Source organism: Lampris incognitus, chromosome 1 (genome assembly GCF_029633865.1).
Source record: "Lampris incognitus isolate fLamInc1 chromosome 1, fLamInc1.hap2, whole genome shotgun sequence".
In the NCBI taxonomy this organism is placed as follows: domain Eukaryota; kingdom Metazoa; phylum Chordata; class Actinopteri; order Lampriformes; family Lampridae; genus Lampris; species Lampris incognitus.
Genome location: NC_079211.1, coordinates 37,615,935 through 37,641,633, shown reverse-complemented (window position 1 = coordinate 37,641,633; position 25,699 = coordinate 37,615,935). Strand labels below are relative to the sequence as shown.

At 42.3% G+C, this 25,699-nt stretch overlaps 1 protein-coding gene across 3 annotated transcripts in view; it reads right to left on the bottom strand.

The window, feature by feature from the left end:
• Positions 1-3,102: 3,102 nt before the first annotated feature.
• The window catches only part of klhl3 (kelch-like family member 3), a 40,217-nt gene continuing 17,620 nt past the window's right edge, over positions 3,103-25,699 (bottom strand). The window contains exons 10-16 of one of the 3 annotated variants that reach the window (XR_008809856.1): positions 22,324-22,521; positions 16,792-16,893; positions 16,082-16,210; positions 12,501-12,641; positions 10,835-10,978; positions 3,424-7,887; positions 3,103-3,334 (exon numbers count right to left, since the gene is read on the bottom strand). Coding sequence is in view for 2 of the 3 variants with exons in the window: in XM_056274991.1 (XP_056130966.1) it covers positions 7,859-7,887; positions 10,835-10,978; positions 12,501-12,641; positions 16,082-16,210; positions 16,792-16,893; positions 22,324-22,521 (743 nt within the window). In the remaining variant the exon portion in view is untranslated. Of the gene's footprint in view, positions 7,888-10,834; positions 10,979-12,500; positions 12,642-16,081; positions 16,211-16,791; positions 16,894-22,323; positions 22,522-25,699 lie in introns of all 3 variants that reach the window. The other 2 variants (XM_056274991.1, XM_056275002.1) reach the window with 2 other exon arrangements.

The window sequence follows — 25,699 nt, the reverse complement described above, 5'->3', positions numbered from 1 at the left end:
ATGAAAGCTGATGCAATTTTGTTTGGGCTGTAAAAAATTAGCCCATTTAGATGTATTTGGTGTTTTTCTTGTGACTGTTTAGTGCTGTTGCTGCTCTTAGGTTCCACCAAAATGCAAAATAATATGTTCTAAGGTTTTTTTTTAACAATTTGCTCATCTTTATTGTAAAAGATATGGTGGGCTTAGCCCTATTAGCCCATTTATACCAGCCGTCCCTGGTCTTTTGTGTTGCACTGCTGTGGGCTGGGGGAAACTGAATTTAGCTTCTTTTGTGTATGCAAGTACATGAAAGAAATGACAATAAATTGTTCCTGGTTCCTTTTTCATTGATTCATTTCATTTATTCATTCCTGATTCATTGAGAGAGGTGTCAAAAATGTCACTAATGTTTCACCATAATTCAATCTCCATAGTACAAGAAAACTTCTAAAGCATCGCACCTACCTTAACCAGGCATAAGACACAATATTACACATCTCTTTACGTGTTTTCGACTATGCATTGCATTTCATCAGCGTCATTAAAAAAAATCAAATGAAAAGTGTATTTTATGATTTCTGTCGGTTCTCAGAAACAGCGTCAGAATGAGCGCTGTGATCCTCCTCTGCTAGCCTAGCCTAGCTTCAGCTGAGCACAGGCAGACAAGGACAGTGTTGGATACATGTTACTGAATGTATTTCTGATACACTTGTCTTGTAGACTATTTGTAAGTAATATGTGTAAATAAATAATTATCAAACACTTGCATTTTTTAAGGAACGTCATGTTAGAAACCTCGATTGTTTTGGTAAAATGTGTTCTGCTAGCTAGCAGCTAGCTCTGTTCACTAATTAACTTTGTGACTTGTAGTTGTTGAGCTGTGTTTTTATACAGTACAGTGCTGCTTTATAGTTTAGTAAGAATTATGCACTTACGTAGTTATTTGTACAATACTTACCGGCTATATGGATATGTTAATGTTTGTATAATGATTTATGTTCTTATTTCTGTGATGTTTCAGTTTTACAAACAAAAGCACAAAACAAAAAAAAAACCCAAGAGGAAACAAGACTTCATTGCAGTACAAGAAAGGTCAAGCCTTGTGTTTATTGGAGGACTTTTGAATGTTAACTGGCTGTCTAGCTTTGCACAAGAGTATGTGCTGCAAGGGCAGTGCAATTTTAAATTAGATTATGTTGTTAAACCTATAAAGAGTTAACCCTGTGGTATTATTAATGTGTCGGTTTTACATGTTTAAAAGGATGAAACGATTCGTAAATGGGAACCAGAACTCTTAATCCCAAATACAGGATCCGGAAGTACTCCAGCAGCCCTGAGATGACAACACATAGATAGTCTGTCGTCTCACGTTAGTTAATAAAAAGGTTGCAATGTCAATGTTTGAAAGGTTTGGGGGAGATAGAAGATCTTCACCCAGAATCAGGAAGTGTGGTGGATTAGCAAGGAGGAAGTAAGGGCAGCTATGAAGAGGATGAAGAGTGGAAAAGCCGTTGGTTCAGATGACATACCTGTGGAGGCAAGGAGGTGTTTAGGAGCGATGGCAGTGGAGTTTTTAATTAGATTGTTTAACACAATCTTGGAAAGTGAGAGGATGCCTGAGGAGTACAGAAGAAGTATACTGGTACTGATTTTCAAAAATAAGGGTGATGTGCAGAGCTGTAGTAACTACAGAGGTATAAAGTTGATCAGCCACAGCATGAAGATATGGGAAAGAGTAGTGGAAGACAGGTTAGGAGGAGAGGTGAAGATTAGTGAGCAGCAGTATGGTTTCATGCCAGGAAAGAGCACCACAGATGCCATGTTTGCTTTGAGAATGTTAATGGAGAAGTATAGAGAAGGCCAGAAGGAGTTATATTGTGTCTTTGTGGATTTAGAGAAAGCATATGACAGGATACTGCGAGAGGAGGTGTGGTATTGTATGAGGAAGTCGGGAGTGGCAGAAAAGTATGTAAGAGTGGTGCAGGATATGTATGAGGGAAGTGTGACAGTGGTGAGGTGTGCGGTAGGACTGACGGATGGGTTCAAGGTGGAGGTGGGATTACATCAAGGATCAGCTCTGAGCCCTTTCTTGTTTGCAATGGGGATGGATAGGTTGATGGATGAGATCAAGCAGGAGTCTCTGTGGACAATGATATTCGCGGATAACATTGTGATCTGTAGTGAGAGTAGGCAGCAGGCTGAGGAGAGCCTGGAAGGGTTGAGGTATGAACTGGAGAGAAGAAGAAAGAAAGTCAGCAGGATGTAAGATGGAATACATACGCGTGAATGAGAGGGAGGACAACGGAATGGTGAGAATGCAAGGAGTAGAGGTGACGAAGGTGGATGAGTGTAAATACTTGGGGTCAACTGTTCAAAGTAAGGGGGAGTGCAGAAGAGAGGTGAAGAAGAGTGCAGGCAGGGTGGAGTAGGTGGAGAAGAGTGTCAGGAGTGATTTGCGACAGAAGGGTAACACAAGGAGTTAAAGGGAAGATCCACAAGACAGAAGTGAGACCAGCTCTGTTGTATGGTTTGGAGACAGTGGCACTAATAGAAAGACAGGGGGCAGAACTGGAGATGTCAGTTGGATTGGACATGTGTGGAGGAGAGATGCTGGGTATGTTGGGAGGATTCTGGATATGGAGCTGCCAGGCAAGAGGAAAAGAGGAAGGCCAAAGAGGAGGTTTATGGATGTGGTGAGGGAGGACATGCAGGTGGCTGGTGTGACAAAGGAAGATGCAGAGGACAGGAAGAGATGGAAATTGATAATCCACTGTGGCAACCCCTAACAGGAGCAGCCAAAAGTAGTAGTAGTAGTAGAGCTTCACCCTGGCAGCAGTGATGTATAATGCACCTCTAGTTGCTTGTGTCCCCCCCCAGAGAAGAGACCGTGTGGTATAGGAGACTCAATTTAAGAGATTAACCGCATCGCTACAATCAGGCTTTGTGTGAACACCAAGGTTGGGTTTGTTGTCAGCTCATTAAGCCCGTGTACATTGAGGTCAAGAGCAGTTAAAACACTGAAAAAAATGCAGATGTGCTGTGCAATAATGTGAATGATCTGGATATTCACTTTATCAACTTTGCTTCAAAGTAGTCGAGTGTGTAAAGTGCCAGAGAACACACTGAGCTTTGTACTTTTTTATTGCTGTGCGAATTTATCATTTATTGCATTGAAACATCATTGCTAGTGTGAAGAGGCTTTTACAGATCGGTCTAGGTCCTTCCCTCACTTTGGCTGAGCTATGTGCTCCTTATCTTTTGCAAGATAGTTAAGTCTGAGAGATGGGATGGTTCTCTGCCAGGTGAGACGTATTCAGTGATGGTATGCTGAATACTATGGGTGTGCTCAAAATCCCTACAGGTTAAGAAAATAAACACATTAAGTTCATGAGTCAAACTCCAATCTAGAGCATTCAATTTGCGAAATACTTTTTTTTTCCTCACCCAAGGACCCAAGTGTGCCAATGCCAGTTCTGAAGACAAGGGATTGTTGTGCCGATGATTAATTTGTAGTAGATGGGAAACCTCCTTAAATGGGGGATCTCTCTGAAGTTCAAAGTCTTCTCAGTGTCATAGTCCAATTGGTAAACCTTTTTATTACAGTTCATAAACCAAGCAGATATCATGAACGCATTAATTATTAAGTTTAGGACTTCAAAATCTCTGGCTTTAAAAGGAGAATTTAGATAGCGTGCTTTGATTCTACATGCCATCAAATAGGTGGTGTCGTTTCTTTTTTTCAAATAGGCTATTAGTGAAAAATCAATTTCCAAAGATTGGTAATGAGGGATGTTGATAAATGTAGCTGTTTGTTCTCCTAATTCTTTAACTGTTAAACAAAAGGGCCTGAACTTGGATTCTTGTTGTCAGTGGAGGCTATTTGGGCTCATATTCCATGTCCTTTATTTTCTCAGTGTATTTTTATGTACCAAGTGCCTGGCAGAGGAGTGTTGTACAACACAAAAGTTTGAGAATCATTCTGTTACATCTTTGTTTGGCAGATGATATGGGGGGTGATGAAAAGGGATGGCATCCTCCTTTCTCAGCATCGATGAATGAACTTTCTCCTCTTTAGCTGCATTTTCAAGGGAACCTGTGATGGAAAAGCCAACACATGCTGACCCACCCATCTATCCCTATTGCTGGATTTGAACTGATCATCTGTAGTACATTTATAGTACATCTGAATTCACACTACATCTGTGTACCATGAATTCAGTTTACACTGAGAAAACCAAATAAAGTGTAGAATGCTGCTTGGTTTTGATTGAATCAAACAGAAATTACAGTCAGTTGTGCTGCTGCCATCCCATTGCCAAAATGTCCAAGAGCAAGAAGATTAAATTCATAAAAGACATTATGGTGCCATAAACGTCTAAAAACATCAGAGGAACCATATGAGTGTATTTTAATGTTTTTTCTTAACCCAGTTAGGAATTTTTACTGTGCTTATAATCATTTAGATCATTATATTAAAACCTACAATCCTGAAGATTTAATTACAAACAAACATCTTTTTTGATACTCTTGCTGGCAAATTTAAGACAATAGCGAATCCATGAATATTCAAATCATGAAAGACTTTTGTAATGGCTAATTCTAATATTAGCTGTCGGGTAGGACTTTGCCTGCTACAATGAGATGCCGCATAGTGTCATCTTCTCTATAGCAGCCAAAAGCAGAATAAGGCAGGTGGTGGCGAGTTTAAAAAAGAAGGTATGACCGATAAGCAGATTCAGAAGAACAGTCTCAAAGAAGATCTTTAAACACACATCAATATTTCAGGTTCATCTTTTTTCTTTGTTTGGCATTGGGGCATTGGGGGAAAGTGCTGACACAGCAGCACTGGTGACACATTCATTTCAAATGGATCTCTGGGATCTGTTGTGGTCAAACACCAATGCAATTACCACCACCACAGGTGTCAGTAAGTTCAACGAAAATGGACCATCTTCAGGATTGTAGCTTTAATTGCAAACTGATGTAATAAAGATAAAAACCTTTGGCTTGTACAATGAATAGAAATATCTCACTTTACAAAAAAGATTACCTTGCAACCTCCTTTTCTTTTCAGGTGCTGTATAATCTGTTAGTTTGCAACAACCCAAGCCACCTTCAAGTGATAAAATGTTAGAAAACGAGATAAAATCGAGTTTATGATTCTGTTAGAAACTGATGCCTGCTGATTTATTGCAACAGTTTAGCAGATTGTACGCAGATAGATTTTGGCTCAGCACATTTTTAAATATAAAAGTATCTATAAAATCTCATTTTCTCAATATATCCCTTTAATATGGCACTAACTTCAGTTCACCCACTACTGCTTACATATTTCAACTATTACCTCAGGGGATTGTAATCATAAAAACAATGAAACATTTGTGAAGAAAGCAAGAAACAGGCCTTTTCCATTTGAAATCTCTTAGGAGTTGTGCATTCCAGATAGATGTACTCCCTGACCCTTGGTGGCGGTTTTTGCAGTGCATTTGAAACACTCTTAGATAGTGACGAGCACGAATCTCCCATTTCAATTGGCTGTAAGGGTGATAAAACCACAACATGACCACATAGTTGTCACCTGGAATATGGCTGTAGTTTTGCATTGGCCCCCCCATCATATCACCCTCTCATGGGTCCATATTCTGATTCTGGAGGAAGAGGATTAAGACACTCTTCCTTGTCTCCTTGGAGGCAAGCAGTGGGGTGACCATTCAGCTGAGAGATGCTCTGTGACACAGTCAGACTGGCAGATGAACAGCCCGTCAACCATTCCTTCAATCAGTCCGTAAGATGGGGCATACATCCACCCAGCCAGTCAGATAGTAAGTGTGGCAGACAGCCAGCCTGCTAATTTGCATCTAGTCAGTGCATGTCTACAGTGCATCAGTAGTGCATCCACAGTAAACCCATCAAGTACTCTGGTAAAGTGGCTAACCTGCCTTCAACACCACAGAGGTGGTTCTCTATCTTTAAGGGCAAGCTCGTACAAACACAGCGACCTATTTGCAACCTTCAGTCTACATGACGCAGAATGATGGACTGGAGCACATAAGAGTGACTCGTATCCCCCTTTTTATTCTATTTTACTTGACCACTTATTAGGACAAGCCTATAGGTTGCAAATATTCACCATTGTGTAACACAAAGAGTGTTTATCAAAGAAGGTATAAATAAATATCAGATTTGGGTATGGTAATTTTTTGATGTAAATGTTCTTGTATCCCATTACTTAAAGCACCAACTTTCTGTGCAAGGCCGCCCATAAGGGGGAAAAGGGGGAAAGCTTTCTGGGGCCCAGCTGCTGTGAGGCGGGGGAGCAGCAATAATCATGTTCATTCTAAATATAAACAATGATAATGGCAATACTTACCATTGAACTGGCTAAACAAATGGAATTTAAAGACATTATAAAGGATTTTGCATCCAGTAAGACAAGGAAGATGGCTGTATATGAGGCAAAGATGAAGCCATAAGTTAAGAAATTGCATTTTCTACTAAGAAATGTGTGGTGTAAGTGTAGCAGATCATTGCTGACCTTGGTGTGTTTAAGTGTGTCAAAGAGTTCTATTGTGTGTGTGTGTGTGTGTGTGTGTGTGTGTGTGTGTGTGTGTGTGTGTGTGTGTGTGTGTGTGTGTGTGTGTGTGTGTCTATGTAGCCCCTGTTACTGAGTAAGTCTCTCAGTTTACATGTATGTGTTTAGTAGGAGAGAGAGCATGCATGTGTTGATATTCACTGGACCTATTCAGGGGCCCAGCCATTTCTGTGGGTGGGCCCATCTCTGTGGTGTCCATGACTTTGCTACTTTAAGTCCAATAGTGATTTCTATTTTGCCACAGCTCTTTAAAGAATCCAGTTTTCTTGAGTTGATTATTATTATAAAAGGTGTCAGTTGCTGAATCTGAATGGATCAACATTGATTTCAAGCTCTGATAGTTATTCGCCCAATAAACTGTATCAAATAATGCTGTGTCCAGACTGAGCAACTAGACGCTGGAGGCCTGCTCCTGTTTCAAGGACTGAGGCAAAAATGATGATTCATCAACTGTTTCCATTGTGCACCATCGCTTCCTCACTAACCAGCAAGGAAAAACTGGACTTTTACACACCGTTGTTGCCAGTAGCCATTTACATGCCAGCACTGCCCTATCTGCTGCCAGTCAGTGCAATACCATAGACAATGCAGCAAGCCAAAGTATCAAATCAAGTGACTTATTACAGGTAAATGAGGCTGTTAGCAGTCTGTATGAATAGCTATGATTACCAAAGTTCAGGGAGTTGATACGGTGGATGTTTCTGTTCTGTGACATGTTAAGCTGTTCAGATCAGTTGCCCGATGTTGGCAGCTGCCAACAGTATGACAGCATTCGGCATCCACTCTTATTAGTGAGATACTGCCAGTGGACACTTCTGATCATTATACTGGATTCTGAATTTGGAAATCTTCTGTCCTGTCAGGCCAGCGTACAGCAGTTCCCTCTTACTGACAGTCTTCTTTCCAATGCCTGTATCAGGTTAGTAGAGCTGATTCGCATTTCTATCTTCATAACAGACACTTAACAGGCCCACTATACCGTAGTTCATACAGCCCAGGACTAGTGCAAAACTGTTCTCGCAAGCCAGGATTTCATTTGTGTCTAAAGAAAGTGGCTTGGAGATAGCAGCTAAATAGACAGGCCGGTCTCTTCTCAACCCTCAAGTTCCAGCCTCGTATATGTCAGCTGACGTTCAAAATTGTTCAGACCTTCCAGCCAGTCTCTAGCTCACACGTTACATTGACTGTTGAGCCTCAAACATCGGTGTGTGCCTCAGAAAATCCGGCTGCCTCTGGAGCGATGCCATTATGGGTGACCCAGCCCTCAAGGGGCAGGGAGGCCCTTAGTCATAACGGCTTGTCGATCACTGCAACTCCTGTAGGGATAGAGGAGAGAAATGTGTCTAAATTGGTATAGATCAATAGAGCTGTATCGATAAACAGTTTGGATGGAGAGAGAGAGAGAGAGAGAGAGATAGGCATGAGAATTGATGAGTGGCATACAGGAAGACAGACAGAGTGTTAGGAAATGAATATTATTTTATGTCCCTCTCCTTGGAGAGTTTTTAAATGTCAGTCATGGTATTAGGGCTGCACAATTAATCGAATCGCAATCACGATTTTGGCTTCCCACCATTAAATGAACATAATCGACTGCGATATTGATGTTTAAAATGTGTGCTCTGCTCATGGAATGTTCCACTGCATATCAAATCAAGCACTTCCTAAACCAACTGCTTGACCAATCACAGCTGTTTCCTTTAAGCGCCAAACCTGCAGTGGCAGCCTGTGCAAATTTTTTCTGGTTGTTGCGGTTGCAGTCCAGAGTAGATGAGTTAGGCCAAAACGAATATCAAATGTCTGGAGCAGAAGGTGAAGAGCTCGAAACTGGTCATCATCCCTTGTTTGGAAATATTTTGGATTTCGGGCAAGCGATGTCAACCAAGAACAAGCCATATGCAAAGAGTGCCGTAGAATTGTGTGTGCGCCACAAAGCAACACAACTAATCTTTTCAAACACCTGAAAAAACACCACAAACTGCAGTCTGATGAATGTATGAAGGCCAAGAAGAATAACGTTGCTAACATTAGCTCACTGACTCCCCGTCCTTGTCCAAGGTCAACTCAGACAGCCACAACAGCAACCCTGTACAGTGCGTCAAAATATCCATCCAGCTCCCAAAGACAGACTGAAATAACCAATGCAATCGCATTCCATTTGGCCAAAGATATGTGTCCAATAAACACTGTGAGCAATGAAGGCTTCAGGAAAATGGTCAGCAAACTGGCCAAAAGATATGTGATCCCCTCACGCAATAATTTTTCCAAAATGGCATTACCTGCGCTGTATACAAAACGTCGAGGGGAAATAGAGAGGGATGTCACAGCTGTCGAGTACTTTGCGACTACTACTGACCTATGGTTAGGCAGAACAGTGAAGCCATACTTGAACCTGACAATTCATTACATCGACAGTGATTTTAAAGTGAATACTCAATGCTTGCAAACGTCATTTTTTCCACAAGACCACACAGGAGAATCAATTACCCAGGGATGGAGGGAAGTGATGGCCTCTTAGAGCTTGCAGGAGGAGAGACTTGTCTTAGTAATGTATCAATAATATGATGGGGATTGTTTATCAAATGTGTATTGAAGCAGTTAAGGTTTTATTCTGTGCTTTAATTTTACATATGAATCTCTCATGTTCTTTTTTAGAGAACACAATGACAGAGCCCCAGATTGACTGTGCAGTGGGTCTTTGCAAAAAGCTGGTGAGCAGTTTCTTCTACAGCTGAAGGTGTAAAAAGGAGCTAGTGGAGGCACAAAGGGACCTGAAGCTTCCAGAGCATGCACTGAAGACAGAGTGCCCCACAAGGTGGGGATGGAGGCAGGCCATGACAGAAAGAGTCCTGGAGCAGCAGAAGGCCATTGCTCACATCTAGTCCACTGACAGAAAGGCCCAACACCTCATCCCCACATGGCAGGACACTGATGTCCTGGAGGCCATCAACAAATCCCTCCGCTCTCTGACTGAGTTTACTGACGTGCTTTGCAATGAAAAGTATGTCAGCGTTTCCTTTGTAAAGCCAGTCCTCCCCTTTTTCAGCTCCTCTATCCTGAAAGTGAAGGATGATGATCCAGATCTAACATGCACCATTGAGACCAAAATCCTGAGCTACCGGGATGAAAAACACAAGGATCCTCCGACACAAGAACTGTTTGACATGGCCTCTGCTCTTGATCCACGGTTCAAGCTGAGATCTATCAGTGAGGACAATGTTGCACTAATCCAAGCCAGACTGACTTCTGAGATGGCGAGGACTGCGCCTGCAGGCATGGTAGTAGTAATTATTGTGATTACATACATATACAGAATTTATTATAAATGAATGACATGAAGTGGATTAAAATGTGCTATGAAATCAAATGCTGTAATGTGCTGTTATCTACTTTCGAAATATGAATGTTAAATATGTTTCATTAGATTGAATTTGGTATTTCTATTTTATTTACCATACTCTTTTCAAGGAGCTGAGCCCAACTGATCCCCGTGTTGCGACTGCTGAGGATGCACCCACTTCAAAGAAAAAGAAGACCTTGGGGAACTTCTTCAAGACCGCTGAGGGAGCCACACCAAGACCCCACCAGGAACAACAAGCTATAGCCTCTGAGCTACAGTCTTACCTACAATTAGGCAACCTTGACAGTGAAGAGGACCCGCTGGACTGGTGGAGGCAACACCAGAGACTAACCATGACTCTCAAAACTGGCAAAAAAGTACTTGTGCATTCCAGCCATAAGTTCCCCTTCAGAGAGGGTCTTTAGCATTGGGGGAAATATAGTGACCTGCCTTCGCTCGTCTCTCAAGCCAGAAAATGTTGACAGGCTGGTCTTTCTTGCCAAAAACCTGTAAACACTATATTATTGCCTTTTCTGCATAGGCCTGAATTGTTTCCATTTGGTTGCATTATGCGATAGTATATTTATTTTTAGTTAGCCTATATTTTGGGTACAATTTTATTTATATTTTGCTTCTAAGAGATGAACTGAATTCAGGTGAATAAGAACCTTGTCTTATTTTGATGCAAAGATTTGTTAATAAGCAGGAATGTAGCACAACATGAAAGTTAAAGCAGTGCTCTGTTTATTTAAATGTGAAAGTTCAACAAAAATATTTTGTCCCTAAAATCAATGAATAATCATGATAAATAATTGTGATCTCAATATTGATCAAAATAATCGTGATTATCATTTTGGCCATAATCGTGCAGCACTAGGTGGTGGTTGACGCACTAACTGGAAAGTGGTAGGTGTGAGTCTTACCAGCATAGCTACGCCCGTTGCTCATGTTGGTGGGAATGAGGCTCCATTTGTCCGTGGCTGAGTTGTAGAACTCCACTGAGGAGAGGTTGCAGGATCCATCATCTCCCCCAATCACATATAACAGCCCGTTAATGGCACACACACCTGGACACAATAACCATGTTTATAATCGCACCCAATGAAACTGTTGATGGTCAGCAGCATACGTTGTCTGTGCCATGTTATGTGGAACAGGAAACTGAAATAAAGCATCGTTGCTTGGCATTGTGAGGTGGGGGGAAAAAAACACATTAGGATGCCAACAGGCCCACTCACAAGTTCATGAGCATTATGTGATAATTGAGGGTATCAGGTCTACAAACTTCTTTCTTAGATGGTTGTGTAACCCACATGATTACATGTACCCTGTGACGTATGTAAGTTCCACGAGTAGCCTCTAGGAGGCACACGAGCTACAGAGTTTAAACCATGCAAACAACTGTCAACAATAAAGAAGAGAAATACGGATATTTAGAAATACGGACAACTTTGACAAAGAATACTTGAATTATTGATAGTTGAACTACGGATATTTGAGCTACAGGACATTTGAACTACGACAAAAAAGATCCCTCCCACGAAGCTTCCTTGACAGATGACCTCCTGTTGAAGGAAGAAGGAAGACTCTTTTCTCTTGTGTTTTGTATGCTGCTGGAATCCTGACTGGTTTTTTAGTACCCCGAACAACCCCCCTTGCTACACCCTTTTGGAACCCTTGGATACCCCCTTTGGATTGCCCCCATCATCGCCCTGGATTTGGATTCATCATCATCGCCTCTACATTAACTTGCCCCTGTGATTGTGGTAGGATCTGGACATTGCACCTTGCACAGATTGGAAGACTGAATCATTCCCCCTTTTCTTTTCTTTATTATTTTCTTTGAGTGCACTCATACTTTATTTTGGATTATTTTCTTTAATTTGTTAGTGTAGAATATGGCTGCATAAGTAATATATTAGAAGGGTATAAAATAGAATATAGATAGATATAGACAATGAATAGAATATTAGGAAGAACTTTTAAAAAGTATAATAGAGTAATATATATATATACACATATATATATATACATATATATATATACACACACACATACACACACACACATATATACGTATATATATATACACATACATATATATACACACACACATATATATATATATACATACATATATACACACACACACACACACACACATATATATATATATATATAACACATCTAATTTTGTATTTATATTGAAATAACTTTACTTTGAACTGTTGAAATAAATTGGTTTTTTATTGTAAACTATACCCACGAGTGTGTGTGTTGTCTTTGGGGTGAGTACTAGAATCTGGTCTAGAAAAAAACCTACACCAATCTCCACTGAACTTAGACATTAGACTGTAAACTGTCCCTGCGCAAGCATAGGCCCATTCCCCTGTCGTGCAGGTTACAGTTGGAATACCTTACACAACTGGAAAATGTATTTAACTACCTGGCAGAAGAGAAAACTACTAGTACTGGTGGTACCCAAAGACCAGATTAAAAAACCAGTGCACTAAACAGACAGACAAAATGATAGACAGACAGAAACATAGACTACAGACAGGTAGATGGACAACAGTGCTAGAGTCTTACCTGCATTGCGTCGGCACATGTTCATATCACACACCAGTCTCCAGGTGTTGGTCTGTGGGTCATACACCTCGACACTCTTCCTCACTAAAGGTCCATCGTGACCGCCCGCCGCGTACAGCTGACCACTCAGCACTCCTACACCTGGATAGAGCAGAGGAGGTTGAGGAAAATTAACACACTTCACTGGATGTCTGTAATATTTGTGTTGTTGTATTGGCCCCATGGGGTCTCCAAGGGGTTAATTCATTTCAGATAAGTAGAAACTTTGCTTTGGGTTCTTCATTGAAATACATTTTCACAGATGGCTGTGTTACGGTGATGTATGGTAATCAGTCGTCACCTTAATCTTTTCTTGACTGAAACGCAAAAGTTTTACATTTTATAATCTAGAATATTATTGTTAAGCACAGATTCCCTCTATATATGAATTTAGTAATAAGATATGTTTGCTAACTGTTTAGCTGTTAACCTGAACTAGCACACCATGTAAACCAATGGTACAGTAATCATCAAAGAAATGATCATGGAAGCAGAATGACAAAAGAGAGGTTTATTGTACAACAAATAAATGTACTTATAAATGATGTCAATAAATTGCCACAAATGTACCATGATAATATTCACAGTTTGATAGTGTCAAATTGTATTTGACTGACAGACTCTCCAAAAGGGATAGCTGGGTTTAGCAATTGAAACTGTAAATTACACAGGCAGAACAATGCACATCCCAATTTCTCTAAGAGCACCATTTGGCTATTGCACATGGACACACAGACAACAATTGTAATGGCAGTCCAGAAGGTAGAGTCATTTCTGCTTAAGAAAAATATCACCAAACACATTAAAATGGGAGTAAGAGTTTCCAGACAGCCAACCAAACACTGCATGTGTTACAGGTAATGTGAAAAAACGGTTAATGTGCAAACTACCCGGTTAATGTGCAGATTACCCAACAAGGCGGTTAATGTGCACATTACCTGCCAGAACGGGTTATCTGCACATTAACCGGGTAGTCTGCACACTACCCGCTTGGGCGGTTAATGTGGATAGAACGAACCACATCATCCACGTTAACTGGGTAGTCTGCACACCACCCGTTTGGATGTTTAATGTGGATAGAACCAATTCACATTAACCGGGTAGTCTGCACACTACCTGTTTGGATGGTTAATGTGGATGGAACGAACCTGCAACTCATCTTTTTACGATATTTTGATATTTAAATCAGCAATAGGCCTTTAGCCTAATGGCTCATGAAGTGAGGCCATCTGAGGAATCACAAGTTGTGGTAAATGAAAGAACAGACGTTGGCGATATCATTCTGTCTTTAAATCAACGTTTTCCCCCACTTGTATAACGAGGCGATTAGCATCAAAGAACACAAAAATGAGCCCTCCTCGCTCTATATCTGATCCCTGATATGAATGAATAGCCTACAAATTTGACAAGGGTGAAAAGAAATATCAGTCTCGGCCATCTCCCATCAGGCTGCTATAGCCTACTCTCACTGGAGACATGCGTCATTCAACCAATCCGAAATGGCAATCACTCCGTGGACAGACTGGTAAATAAAACTTTATGGAAGAGGGGTACTGGCGGGGGAAAACATACTAAGACTAGATGATATGAAAACAGAACGAAATTTGTTTTATAAGCCCAGTATGTAGGAGCAGAAGCAACAAAAAAAATGTCAAAATGCAATTCCTGTCTGCCAATCAGGCAAGAAAAATGAATGAACAGGCGATACCTTTCAGATGCACTTTTACACAACCACCAAAAAAGACGAAAATGTGCCCGATCCCCTCCTTCACCTGGCTAATATCCTACTAGTAGCCTACATATTTCATCGATCATATCCTAATCTAACCGAGAATATGGGAGGGAGGAAACAGATTTGTTGATAGACTAGCTGTGCTGTGCTGTGCAAGTAGCCTAAAGCACCCACGTGCACGCGCATCTGCGCATCCGCGCATGCGTGCACACACACACACACACACACAAGCCAAGTGTGAAGCAAGCCCAATAATAAAAGCAATGCATCAATTTGACGCTGAATGGCGGAAATAGGTATAAATGTCCAAAATTCTTAGATGGATTTATTCATAACGTAATTGACAACAGGGAGTGAAAAACAACACTATTTTAGGAAAAGTGAAAGAGTGAGGGGCCTCAATATTTTATTACAGCATGGCTATTTACAAATTAGTTACTGATTTGCATCAAAATAACGTAATAGCGGTTCTATCAGTGTGTGTGTGTGTGTGTGTGTGTGTGTGTGCACGGATGCGCAGATGCGCGTGCACGTGGTTGCTTTAGGCTACTTGCACAGCACAGCTAGTCTATCGACAATCTGTTTGCTCCATCCCATATTCTCGGTTAGATTAGGATATGATCGATGAAATATGTAGGCTACTAGTAGGATATTAGCCAGGCGAGGGAGGGGATCGGGCACATTTTTGTCTTTTTTGATCAGTTGTGTAAAACTGCATCTGAAAGGTATCGCCTGTTCATTCATTTTTCTTGCCTGATTGGCAGACAGGAATTGCATTTTGACATTTTTTTTCGCTGCTTCTGCTCCTACATACTGGGCTTATAAAACGAATTTCATTCTGTTTTCATATCATCTAGTCTTAGTATGTTTTCCCCCGCCAGTACCCCTCTTCCATAAAGTTTTATTTACCAGTCTGTCCACGGAGTGATTGCCATTTCGGACTGGTTGAATGACGCATGTCTCCAGTGAGAGTAGGCTATAGCAGCCTGATGGGAGATGGCCGAGACTGATATTTCTTTTCACCCTTGTCAAATTTGTAGGCTATTCATTCATATCAGGGATCAGATATAGAGCGAGGAGGGCTCATTTTTGTGTTCTTTGATGCTAATAGCCTAGTTATACAAGTGGGGGAAAACGTTGATCTAAAGACAGAATGATATTGCCAACGTCTGTTCTTTCATTTACCACAACTTGTGATTCCTCAGATGGCCTCACTTCATGAGTCATTAGGCTAAAGGCCTATTGCTGATTTAAATATCAAAATATCGTAAAAAGATGAGTTGCAGGTTCGTTCCATCCACATTAACCATCCAAACGAGTAGTGTGCAGACTACCCGGTTAATGTGAATTCGTTCCATCCACATTAACCATCCAAATGGGTAGTGTGCAGACTACCCAGTTAATGTGGATAATGTGGTTCATTCTATCCACATTAACCGCCCAAGCGGGTAGTGTGCAAACTACCCGATTAATGTGCAGATAACCTGTTCTGGCGGGTAATGTGCACATTAACCGCCTTGTTGGGTAATCTGTACATTAACCGGGTAGTTTGCACATTAACTGTTTATTCACATTACCCGTAACACGTATACTGTGTGTGCATGTAAGTGTGTGTTTGTGTGCATGTGTGGTAGGGGTGACAAACAGTTTGTGCACATACCTTGTTCTTGGCAATAATTGCAGTACAAAATGCTAAGTCCAACAAAATGTTTATGAACCATGCTCAAATTAAGTTTTTTTTCTATGAATTGAAACTGAAACTGAAATTGCATTTAGCGTGTATGCGCGAGTGTCACGTTTGGGTTTGTACCTGCCCCGCTACGCCGAGTGCTCATGTCGGCCACATAGCTCCACTGGTCAGTGACAGGATCGTACTCTTCCACTGTACTGAGACACTGACGGGATGCACCGTCATAGCCTCCAACGGCATAAAGCTTTCCTGGAACACACAAACACACATTAACACCCATCTTCATGCCAAGATTTCTTGTCAAAAATAGGCCAGGGACACGCAGACAGATGGCGCCATGCTACACTATCCTTATAACACGTCACTCCCAATTCACAGTGTCGTATAGTTCCACTTTATGGGTAGAGTGTATATTTTTAGCATGCACTGAAGAAAAATATACAGAAGGCCTGGATGAAAGGCCAACTGTAATATTTCTTTTAAATCCACTCCATTCCTTTAGTGCAAAGTCAGTAGAGTAGTGCAAAAACACAAGAAAACAAAAAGGTAGAGGGCCTCCCATGATTGAAAATAGTTTCCAATGACCAAAGAAGTCACAATAAGAATAAAAAGGTAAACAGGTATTGAATTTACTCTGTAAGTGTGAACTCTAAGCAGGGCAACCCTTCAGTCTATTGAATGGCCCTCTGTCTGTCTGTCTGTCTGTCTGTCTGTCTGTCTGTCTGTCTGTCTCTCTCTCTCAACACACACACACACACACACACACACACACACACACACACACACACACACACACACACACACACACACACACACACACACACCCTTACCATCGACCACCCCCACTCCCACACTGCTGCGTCGCGTGTTCATGGAGGCTACATAGATCCACTCATTGGTCTTCCAACTGTACGCTTCTACTGTAGATAGACCTGAGAGTCGCATAGACACAACATACAGGCAATGACACAGATGATACAGACACAGAGATATTCTCTGAACAGAGAAGTCCAACAGATAAAGCAAAGACTGGTGTCAAAAAGAATCAGGAGAGGATAAAGACACAGGGAAAGGGCAAAGTAGAGAAAATCCACAAAAAAAAGAGAGAGAGAGAGAGAGAGAGAGAGAGAGAGAGAGAGAGAGAGAGAGAGAGAGAGAGAGAGAGAGAGAGAGAGAGAGAGAGAGAGAGAGAGAGAGAGAGAGAGAGAGAGAGAGAGAGAGAGAGAGAGAGAGAGAGAGAGAGAGAGAGAGAGAGAGTCAAGTCAAGTCAAGTCAAGTCAAGGCCGATATACACTGCGAATTTGGGCCGTCTCTGACGAAAGAGGCCTAAACATGGCGATATCTTTGGTCATGGCTCCAAAACGGTGGTACTACATCACACTGTGAGACAGGTTCAAAGATGGTCGTTATTACGGTCTTGTGACCGAAGATAACCTGGGACAAAAGTCTGACAGTGTCAGATAATTTGGATGACCATCTCACAATGTGACTGCTGCTACGACCTACGTCTACTAACCAACCAATAGAAATGCAGCATGAAATGACACACTGATCAACGCAATGCAGAATCTTTGCTGGTGCTAAACAAAAACAAACAGACTGTTAGCATCTGTGACCCAAATGTGATGGATTAAACAAAACGAGCTTTCTTTCTCTCTTTTTTTTCCACTCTTCTGTGGATTTTTTTCCAAACACATGAATGTGGCAACTATTGAAAGGACTCGATTCCTGCTCAGCATCATGTTGCTCTACCAGCGACATAGACTGATTACGTACACTAATGCAGCACGCACGCTGATGACGTTTTTATGGACTTGCGTCGTAGTCTGCGATTCAGTAGGTGTTATCCTCATACAGTCTACAAACATAAAACTTGATGCCATAGAGGAGTTCGGTAAGGCTATGGAGGAGGACTTTCGGTTGGCCTCAAGGAAGTTCTGACAAACCATCCAGCGACTCAGGAAAGGGAAGCAGGGCTTGACTCGGGCTGTCTTCAGCCGGGGAGGGGAACTGTTGATCCAGACTGGGGATGTTGCCGAGCGGTGGAAAGAACACTTTTAGTCCATGGGCCAGACGATATTTCGGTACACTCAAGGTGGCAAAACTTACTTATAATTTTTGAAAGGATCCATGTCTGTAGATGATATTTTGGTATGATAACCATTCCTGAGTGGCAGCTGTATCACAGTTATCAGCTCATGAAGTTAACCACCCGCTAAACTAAATTGCATTTTAGACGCTGGTGCATATCCTGGTTTAGCCTCATGGTCAGGACATTTTTCAATGTTCTATAATATTGTCTTTGGTATCATTTTAAAGGGGACCTTCTTAACTTTCATTCAAGCCCTGTTGTGGATATTTCTCACAAATATAGAGGTCACTTGAGCTCTTCAACCTGTCAATAACACACATCTTTCTGCAATTTTCGCCTAAACTATATACTTTCTTTTAGCCCTGTGGCATCTAGGAATATCAGGGAAACAAAACACAAAAACTGGAATACTCACAGGACTGTAAAGATTCAGGAAATGTATAATATACCCATACTATTTCATTGTGTGAGGTGATTGTGAACCTTAAATTAGAAGGGCATTATTACTAAGAAACTAACTAGACCAAAGCCAGTTAGTCCATGGGTCAGACCAGATATCGATATCACCCAAGGTGACACAACTTCACTGGTGCCATTTTATTTGGTACACTAACAGAAGTAAAATAATACATGATAACCTTTCCAAATGAGCAGCTATTTCATTTTTCTTTCAGGAAACCTGTTTCTGTGCCTCTCACGATTGTGTATTTGCCCAGATTTTTACAAATATAGCATTTCAACACCCCTGGTACTGATTAGCCTAGCTTAAACTCTGGGACAGTTCTTAGTTGGCCAACAACCAAGGATAACCAGTACTGTGTACTTCCATTCATTGTGCTAAGCTAGGCTAACGTGCAGCCAGATAGCTTTCTACTAAACACATATAGAGGAAACTGGTATCTATCTTCTTGTCTCACTCTGGAGAAGATTGTAAGCTAATTTCCCATAGTGTTAGCATGTTCTTTTAATGTATATGTTAATATGATTAGTTAAAGTGGCTACGAGGAACTTTCATCTTGTGTTGATTTTAGCGGCCTCATGTGGACAAAATACAGCTGTTGCATAGCAACTAGGTAATGTATCTATTTGTGGCTATGTAAGATAAATAATGGTAATATGACGCTGGTGAAGCAAAGTAAACTTTGTTTTAGTAGTGTTCATACACCTAAGTTACATGTATTTGTTTGTATGTGGCAGGTGAAAACTGACTGAATATGGCCACTGGTGAACAAGCAAGTTTTTACCCAATACCAAAGCGCCCACGGGTGGAGTGCATTATCCACTGTTCTGATGATACAGATAAGCTGGTTTCACTACAAAGTGTCGACTCATGGAGAACTCTGCTCAGGGCAGCTCAGATACGAAATCATGCACCAGTTTTGAAACTGGCAAAAGACATTCCTGAGGGACAGATTCCAGCAATCTACTACCACAGAAAGTGTCGCAGTATCTTCACTATGAAGCAAATTCTTGATGGCCTCCTTGCAAAAGAAAAGAAAAGTTGTGTCTCTGCTGAAGAGAAACAATCTAAGAGAGTAGCTCGACATGCTCCAAGTACATCTAGGACTTATGATGCAGAGTGCATATTTTGTCAGAAAAACAGCAAATATTCCAAGAGACAGAATACGAGAGAAGTACTGGTGCAGTGTCGAGAACTGCGAGCTGATGCAAAGATCAGGAGTGCAGCCACAAAGAAAAGGGACAGCAGAATCCTTGCCATTGTGAGTAGAGACCTTGTAGCAGCTGAAGGGCACTACCACAGGTCATGCTATAGACTTTACACCAAAGAAGAGGTTTCCAAAGGAGAGGTTGCCAGCAATGAAGATGATGATGCTGCAGCCCAGTATGAAGCTGCTGTGAATAAGGCATACAATGAGCTGTTCCTCTTCATCAGGATGGAGCTTTTTGGCAATCCTCAAGTGATGACAATGACTGATCTCTCTTCTAGACTGGTAGCTTCAATGAACTCCCAAGGCATTGCCCAAGTCAAGGAATCAACCAAGAAGCACATAAGGCGAAACCTGGAGAGTGAGTTTGCTGGAGCCTTGCAGATATTCCCTGATGAGAAAGGAAAATTCCTCCTCTATCCCGATAACTGGTCTGACCCATGGACTAACTGGCTTTGGTCTAGTTAGTTTCTTAGTAATAATGCCCTTCTAATTTAAGGTTCATAATCACCTCACACAATGAAATAGTATGGGTATATTATACATTTCCTGAATCTTTACAGTCCTGTGAGTATTCCAGTTTTTGTGTTTTGTGTCCCTGATATTCCTAGATGCCACAGGGCTAAAAGAAAGTATATAGTTTAGGCGAAAATTGCAGAAAGATGTGTGTATATACACAATGTATACATTGACTGAACAAGAATACATACACAAAATATCATCTACAGACATGGATCCTTTCAAGTTTTGCCACCTTGAGTGTACCGAAATAGGAAATTTTGGGCTCTGGCCCATGGACTATTTGAGGAGCTCCTGACCTAAACCATCCTCAGTGGAGGAGGTAGAATCTGAAGATTCAGGGGAAGCCCAACCATATCCCTGGCAGAGGTCTCTGGAGTAGTTAAGAAGCTTCACAGTGGCAAGGCGCCGGGTGTGGATGAGATTTGCACTGAGATGCTGAAGGCTCTGGATATTGTTGGGCTGTCTTGGCTGACACGCCTCTTCAGTGTCACATGGAGGTCAGGGACAGTACCTGTGGAGTGGCAGACTGAGATGGTGGTTCCCATATTTAAAAAGGGGGACCGGAGGATGTGCTCCAATTATCGGGGCATCACATCGCTCAGCCTCCCTGAGAAAGTCTACTCTAGGGTGCTCGAAAGGAGACGCCGACCGATTGTCAAACCTCCGATTCAGGAGGAACAATAAGGATTCCGTCCTGGCCGTGGAACAACGGAACAACTCTTTACCCTTGCGGAAGTGCTGAGGGGGGCATGGGAGTTTGACCAGCCAGTCTACATGTGTTTTGTTGACTTGGAGAAGGTTTACAACCATGTACCACGGGGCACTCTGTGAGGGTACTGCAGGAGTATGAGGTACCGGGGCAGTTGCTACAAGCTATCCGGTCCTTGTATAACCAAAGTGAGAGCCGTGTCCACATTCTCGGCACAAAGTCAAACACGTTTTCGGTGGGTGTCGGACTCCGCCAAGGTTGTTCCTTGTTTCCGATTCTGTTTGTGATATTTATGGACAGGATCTCAAGATGCAGCCAAGGTGAGAAGTGTGCCTGTTTTGGAAACCTCAGAATTGCATCTCTGCTCTTTGCAGATGAGTTTTGTTGGCTTCATGAGAACTCAACCTCCAGTGCACACCAGGGCGGTTTGCAGCTGTGTCTGAAATGGCCGGGATGAGAGTCAGCACCTCCAAGTCGGAGACCATGGTTCTCTACCAGAAAACGGTGGATTGCTCCCTCCGGGTTGGGATGAATTGTTGCCTCAAGTGAAGGAGTTCAAGTATCTCAGGGTCTTGTTCACGAGTGAGGGTAGGATGGAGCAGGAGATTGACAGGCGGATTGGTGCAGCATCAGCAGTAATGCGGACATTCTACCAGACCGTTGTGGTGAAGAGGGAGCTGAGGTGGCAAAGGCAAAGCTCTCAATTTACCAGTCAGTCTTCGTTCCAACCCTCACCTATGGCCATGAGCTTTGGGTAGTGACTGAAAAGGTAAGATCGCAGATACAAGCGGCTGAAATGGGTTTCCTCTGTATGGTGTCTGGGCTCAGCCTTAGAGATAGGGTGAGGAGCTCGGACATCTGGAAGGAGCTCAGGGTAGAGCTGCTGCTCCTTTGCATCGGAAGGAGCCAGTTGAGGTGGTTCAAGCATCTCATTAGGATGACTCCTAAGCGCCTTCCTTTGGAGGTTTACCGGGCACGGCCAACTGGGAGGAGACCCCAAGGTAGACCCAGAACTCGCTGGAGGGACTAGATGTCCAGTCTGGCCTGGGAACGCCTTGGGATCCCCCAGGAGGAGCTGGAGGACGTTGCTGGGGAAAGGGACGTCTGGAGTTCCCTACTTAGCTTGCTGCCACCACAACCCAACCCCGGAGAAGTGGCTGAAGATGAATGAATAAGTGAATGAATTTCCTTGAGAATGCCTGTTGTCAGTAGTCAGTAGCTTTAGTCAATAACTGGTCAGTAGCGCCGTTACCCTACAATTGCTGAAATGACCAATCTTAATTTTGCTATCTGTGGATAAAGTGAGAAGATTTTCTCATGAAGATTATGTCAGTCTTGGCACCTGTGTGTGTGTGTGTGTGTGTGTGGTTACCAATGCTTCCATTGAAGCCCCCCACAGCATACAGCAGGTCACCCAACACTGCGGCCCCCAACGTGCTGCGCCTCTCCTGCATGCTAGACACCGCACTCCACTGATCCCTCACCCCATCATACACATCCACCGTCCGCTCCCGCAGTGAGCTGTTGAACCCCCCGACAGCATACACATGGCCTGCCATTGAGACCACGCCTGGGGGATAAACAGACAGAAAGACAAACAGGCATCAGTAAAGACAGAGAGAAAGTACTAAATGTCTTCCATTGCATCTACCTAACAAGGTATACAAAACAAACACACACGCACACACACATACAAGTAGGGGTGGGGGGTGGGGGGGGTCGATTCACGTATGAATTGCGACTCTTATCTTTTATGATTCTGAATAGAGTCACAATCAATTTTTAAAAACGTTTTTTTCAGTCTTACGTAGCCTCTTCACTGCTGGCAATGTTGACTTGCTGCGCACCTGTTCCAGCATCCAGAAAACACGACAGTGGCTAGTCAGTCGCTGCTAACGTTAGCTCTTGGTAGCCTTTCTAAAAATGGAGCAGCAACAAATTCAGCCAGTCCCATCATCATTGAAGGCAAGCATTTGGGTGCATTTTGGATTTTACAATCTCCAGGGGAAGAAGGAGCTTGACATGACTCAGTCAATACGCAAGATTTGCAAAACGAAAGGTAAGTATTTCGGGAACACTACAAATGTTAGGTCTCACATCATACGCCATCACCCAGAGTCGAAAGAAGTGGAACAACGACCTCCTGCAACATTAACAACCAACCAACACACACTGCACCACTTCACCAAACTCCTAGCCAATTCTTTACAGACATAAAAATAACTAAAAAAACATCGCCTGTTTCATTTCAAAAGACCTGCACCCCTACAGTGTAGTTGGCAATGAAGGCTTTAGATTTATGATCCAGACAATTGAGCCGAAGTACGACATACCATCATGTCGGTTTTTTACTGAGAAAGGTTAGGTTTGCCTTTGTGTGTTCACATTATTGCAATCGATTGATATCTCAATCGATTGCAATATTGCAAAAAGTTATGTATAACTTTTTCAAATATAAAAACTACATAATCTTATACACACTTTAGTCTGCTTTCATACCATAATTTGCCACACTGCTTTTCTTAGCACACAGCGGACTGAAGTAGATCCTGAAATTAGCCCCCCTATGTACCAAATCTAGAATCGATTTTGAATCGGGAATCCTTTTGAATTGAAAATCGATTCTGAATCGAATTGTGACCCCAAGAATTGAATCGAATCGTGAGATTCCAAAAGATTCCCACTAGTGGGGCAGCTTAGCATAAAAATTGTGCATTTTGTGATAAAGGCATCAAACTTGGTACATATGTAGCTTAATATATTTAGAAGACATCTGGATATGGAGCCACTGAAAATTAATCCCGTAGTGGCCATGGCAGGCATGGATGTTATTAGATCACTTTTAGCGGGGCTGTGGCCTCCCTAAATTTCATATCAGCCATTATGACAAGACGGAGGAGAATGTTACCTTTCCAGAGATACCAGTATTATTGTTCTAGTCCAAATAGAACCAGAGATATGCAATTTAACATATCGGATGTCACCAATGCATGGTGAAAAAACTAAGTTCCCGAGTCAGTCACTTTTGAGACATTATTAATCTATACACTATGTATAGACATCTATACCTAAACACTCCTCTTCTGTTGGTCAAGGTTTAGAACCAGCGACTGCAGGAAACAATACACAATTCAGTACTTCAACAGTGTTCATTGTTTTTGTTTTTTTTTCCAACATGCATTGGTGACATCCGATATGTAAAACGGCATATCTCTGGTTCTATTTGGACTAGAACAATAATAAATATATTAAGCTACATATGTACGAAGTTTGGTGCTTTTATCACAAAATGCACAATCCTTATGAATATTGGAGCTAAGCTGCCCCACTACACCCCTACACACAAGCACAGGCCCCAGAGAACACACCCAGTCAGTCAAACAGATCAGAATCAGAGAACCAGTGTGTCAGCTATCTGCAGGGTCATCTTGACATTAATGTCAAGATATATATACCAATCAGCCAAAATATTAAACCCACTGACAGATAAGTGAATAACACTGATTATCTCATTACAATGGCCTATGTCAAGGGGTGGGATATATTAGACAGCAAGAGAATAGTCAGTTCTTGAAGTTGATGTGTTGAAAGCAGGAAAAATGGGCAAGCGTAAGGATCTGAGTGACCTTGACAAGGCCCAAATTGTGATGGCTAGATGACTGGGTCAGAGCATCTCCAAAATGGCAGGTCTTGTGGGGTGTCCCCAGTATGTAGTGGTCAGTACCCACCAAAAGTGGTCCAAGGAAGGACAACTGCTGAACTGGCGACAGGGTCATGGACCCAAGGCTCATTGATGCGCATGGGGAAAGAAGGCGAGCCTGTCTGGTCCTATCCCACAACAGAGGTACTGTTGCTCAAATTGCTGAAAAAGTTAATGCTGCCTATGATAGACAGGTGTCAAAACACAGTGCATTGCAGCTTGCTGTGCAGGGGGATGCGTAGCCGCAGATCGGTCAGAGTGCCCATGATGACCCCGGTCCACTGTCGGAAGTGCCTACAATGGGCACGTGAGCATCAGAACTGCACCATGGAGCAGTTAGAGAAGGTGGCCTGGTCCGATGAATCACATTTTCTTTTAAATCATGTGAATGGCTGGGTGCGTGTGTGTCGTTTCCTAGGGACGAGTTGGCACCAGGATGCACTATGGGAACAAGGCAAGCCAGCACAGGCAGTGTGATGCTCTGGGCAATGTTCTGCTGGGCAACCTTGGGTGGCATTCATGTGAATGTTACATTGACACGTACCACCTAACTAAACATTATTGGAGACCAAATATACCCCTTAATGGCAATGGTATTCCCTGATGGCAGTGGCCTCTTTCAGCAGGATAATGCGCCCTGTCACACTGCAAAAATTGTTCAAGAATGGCTTGAGGAAGATTACAATGAGATCAATGTGTTGCCTTGGCCTCTAAATTCCCCAGATCTCAATTTGATTGAGCACCTGTGGGATGTGCTGGAAAACAAGTCCAATACATAGAGGCCACACATGGCAACTTACAGGATCTACCGCTAACGTCTTGGTGCCAAATACCAGAGGACACCTTCAGAGGTCTTGTGGAGTTCATGCCTCAATAGGTCCAAGCTGTTTTGGTGGCACGAGGGGGGACCTAATATTTTGGTTGATCGGTGTATAAAATAGACAAAAACACTTGAAAACACACACATAAATTTACACTCACACATTCATTTTCTCGTCACTCATACAAATGGTAAGCTACGTTGCATCAACAAATACACACTTGAGCC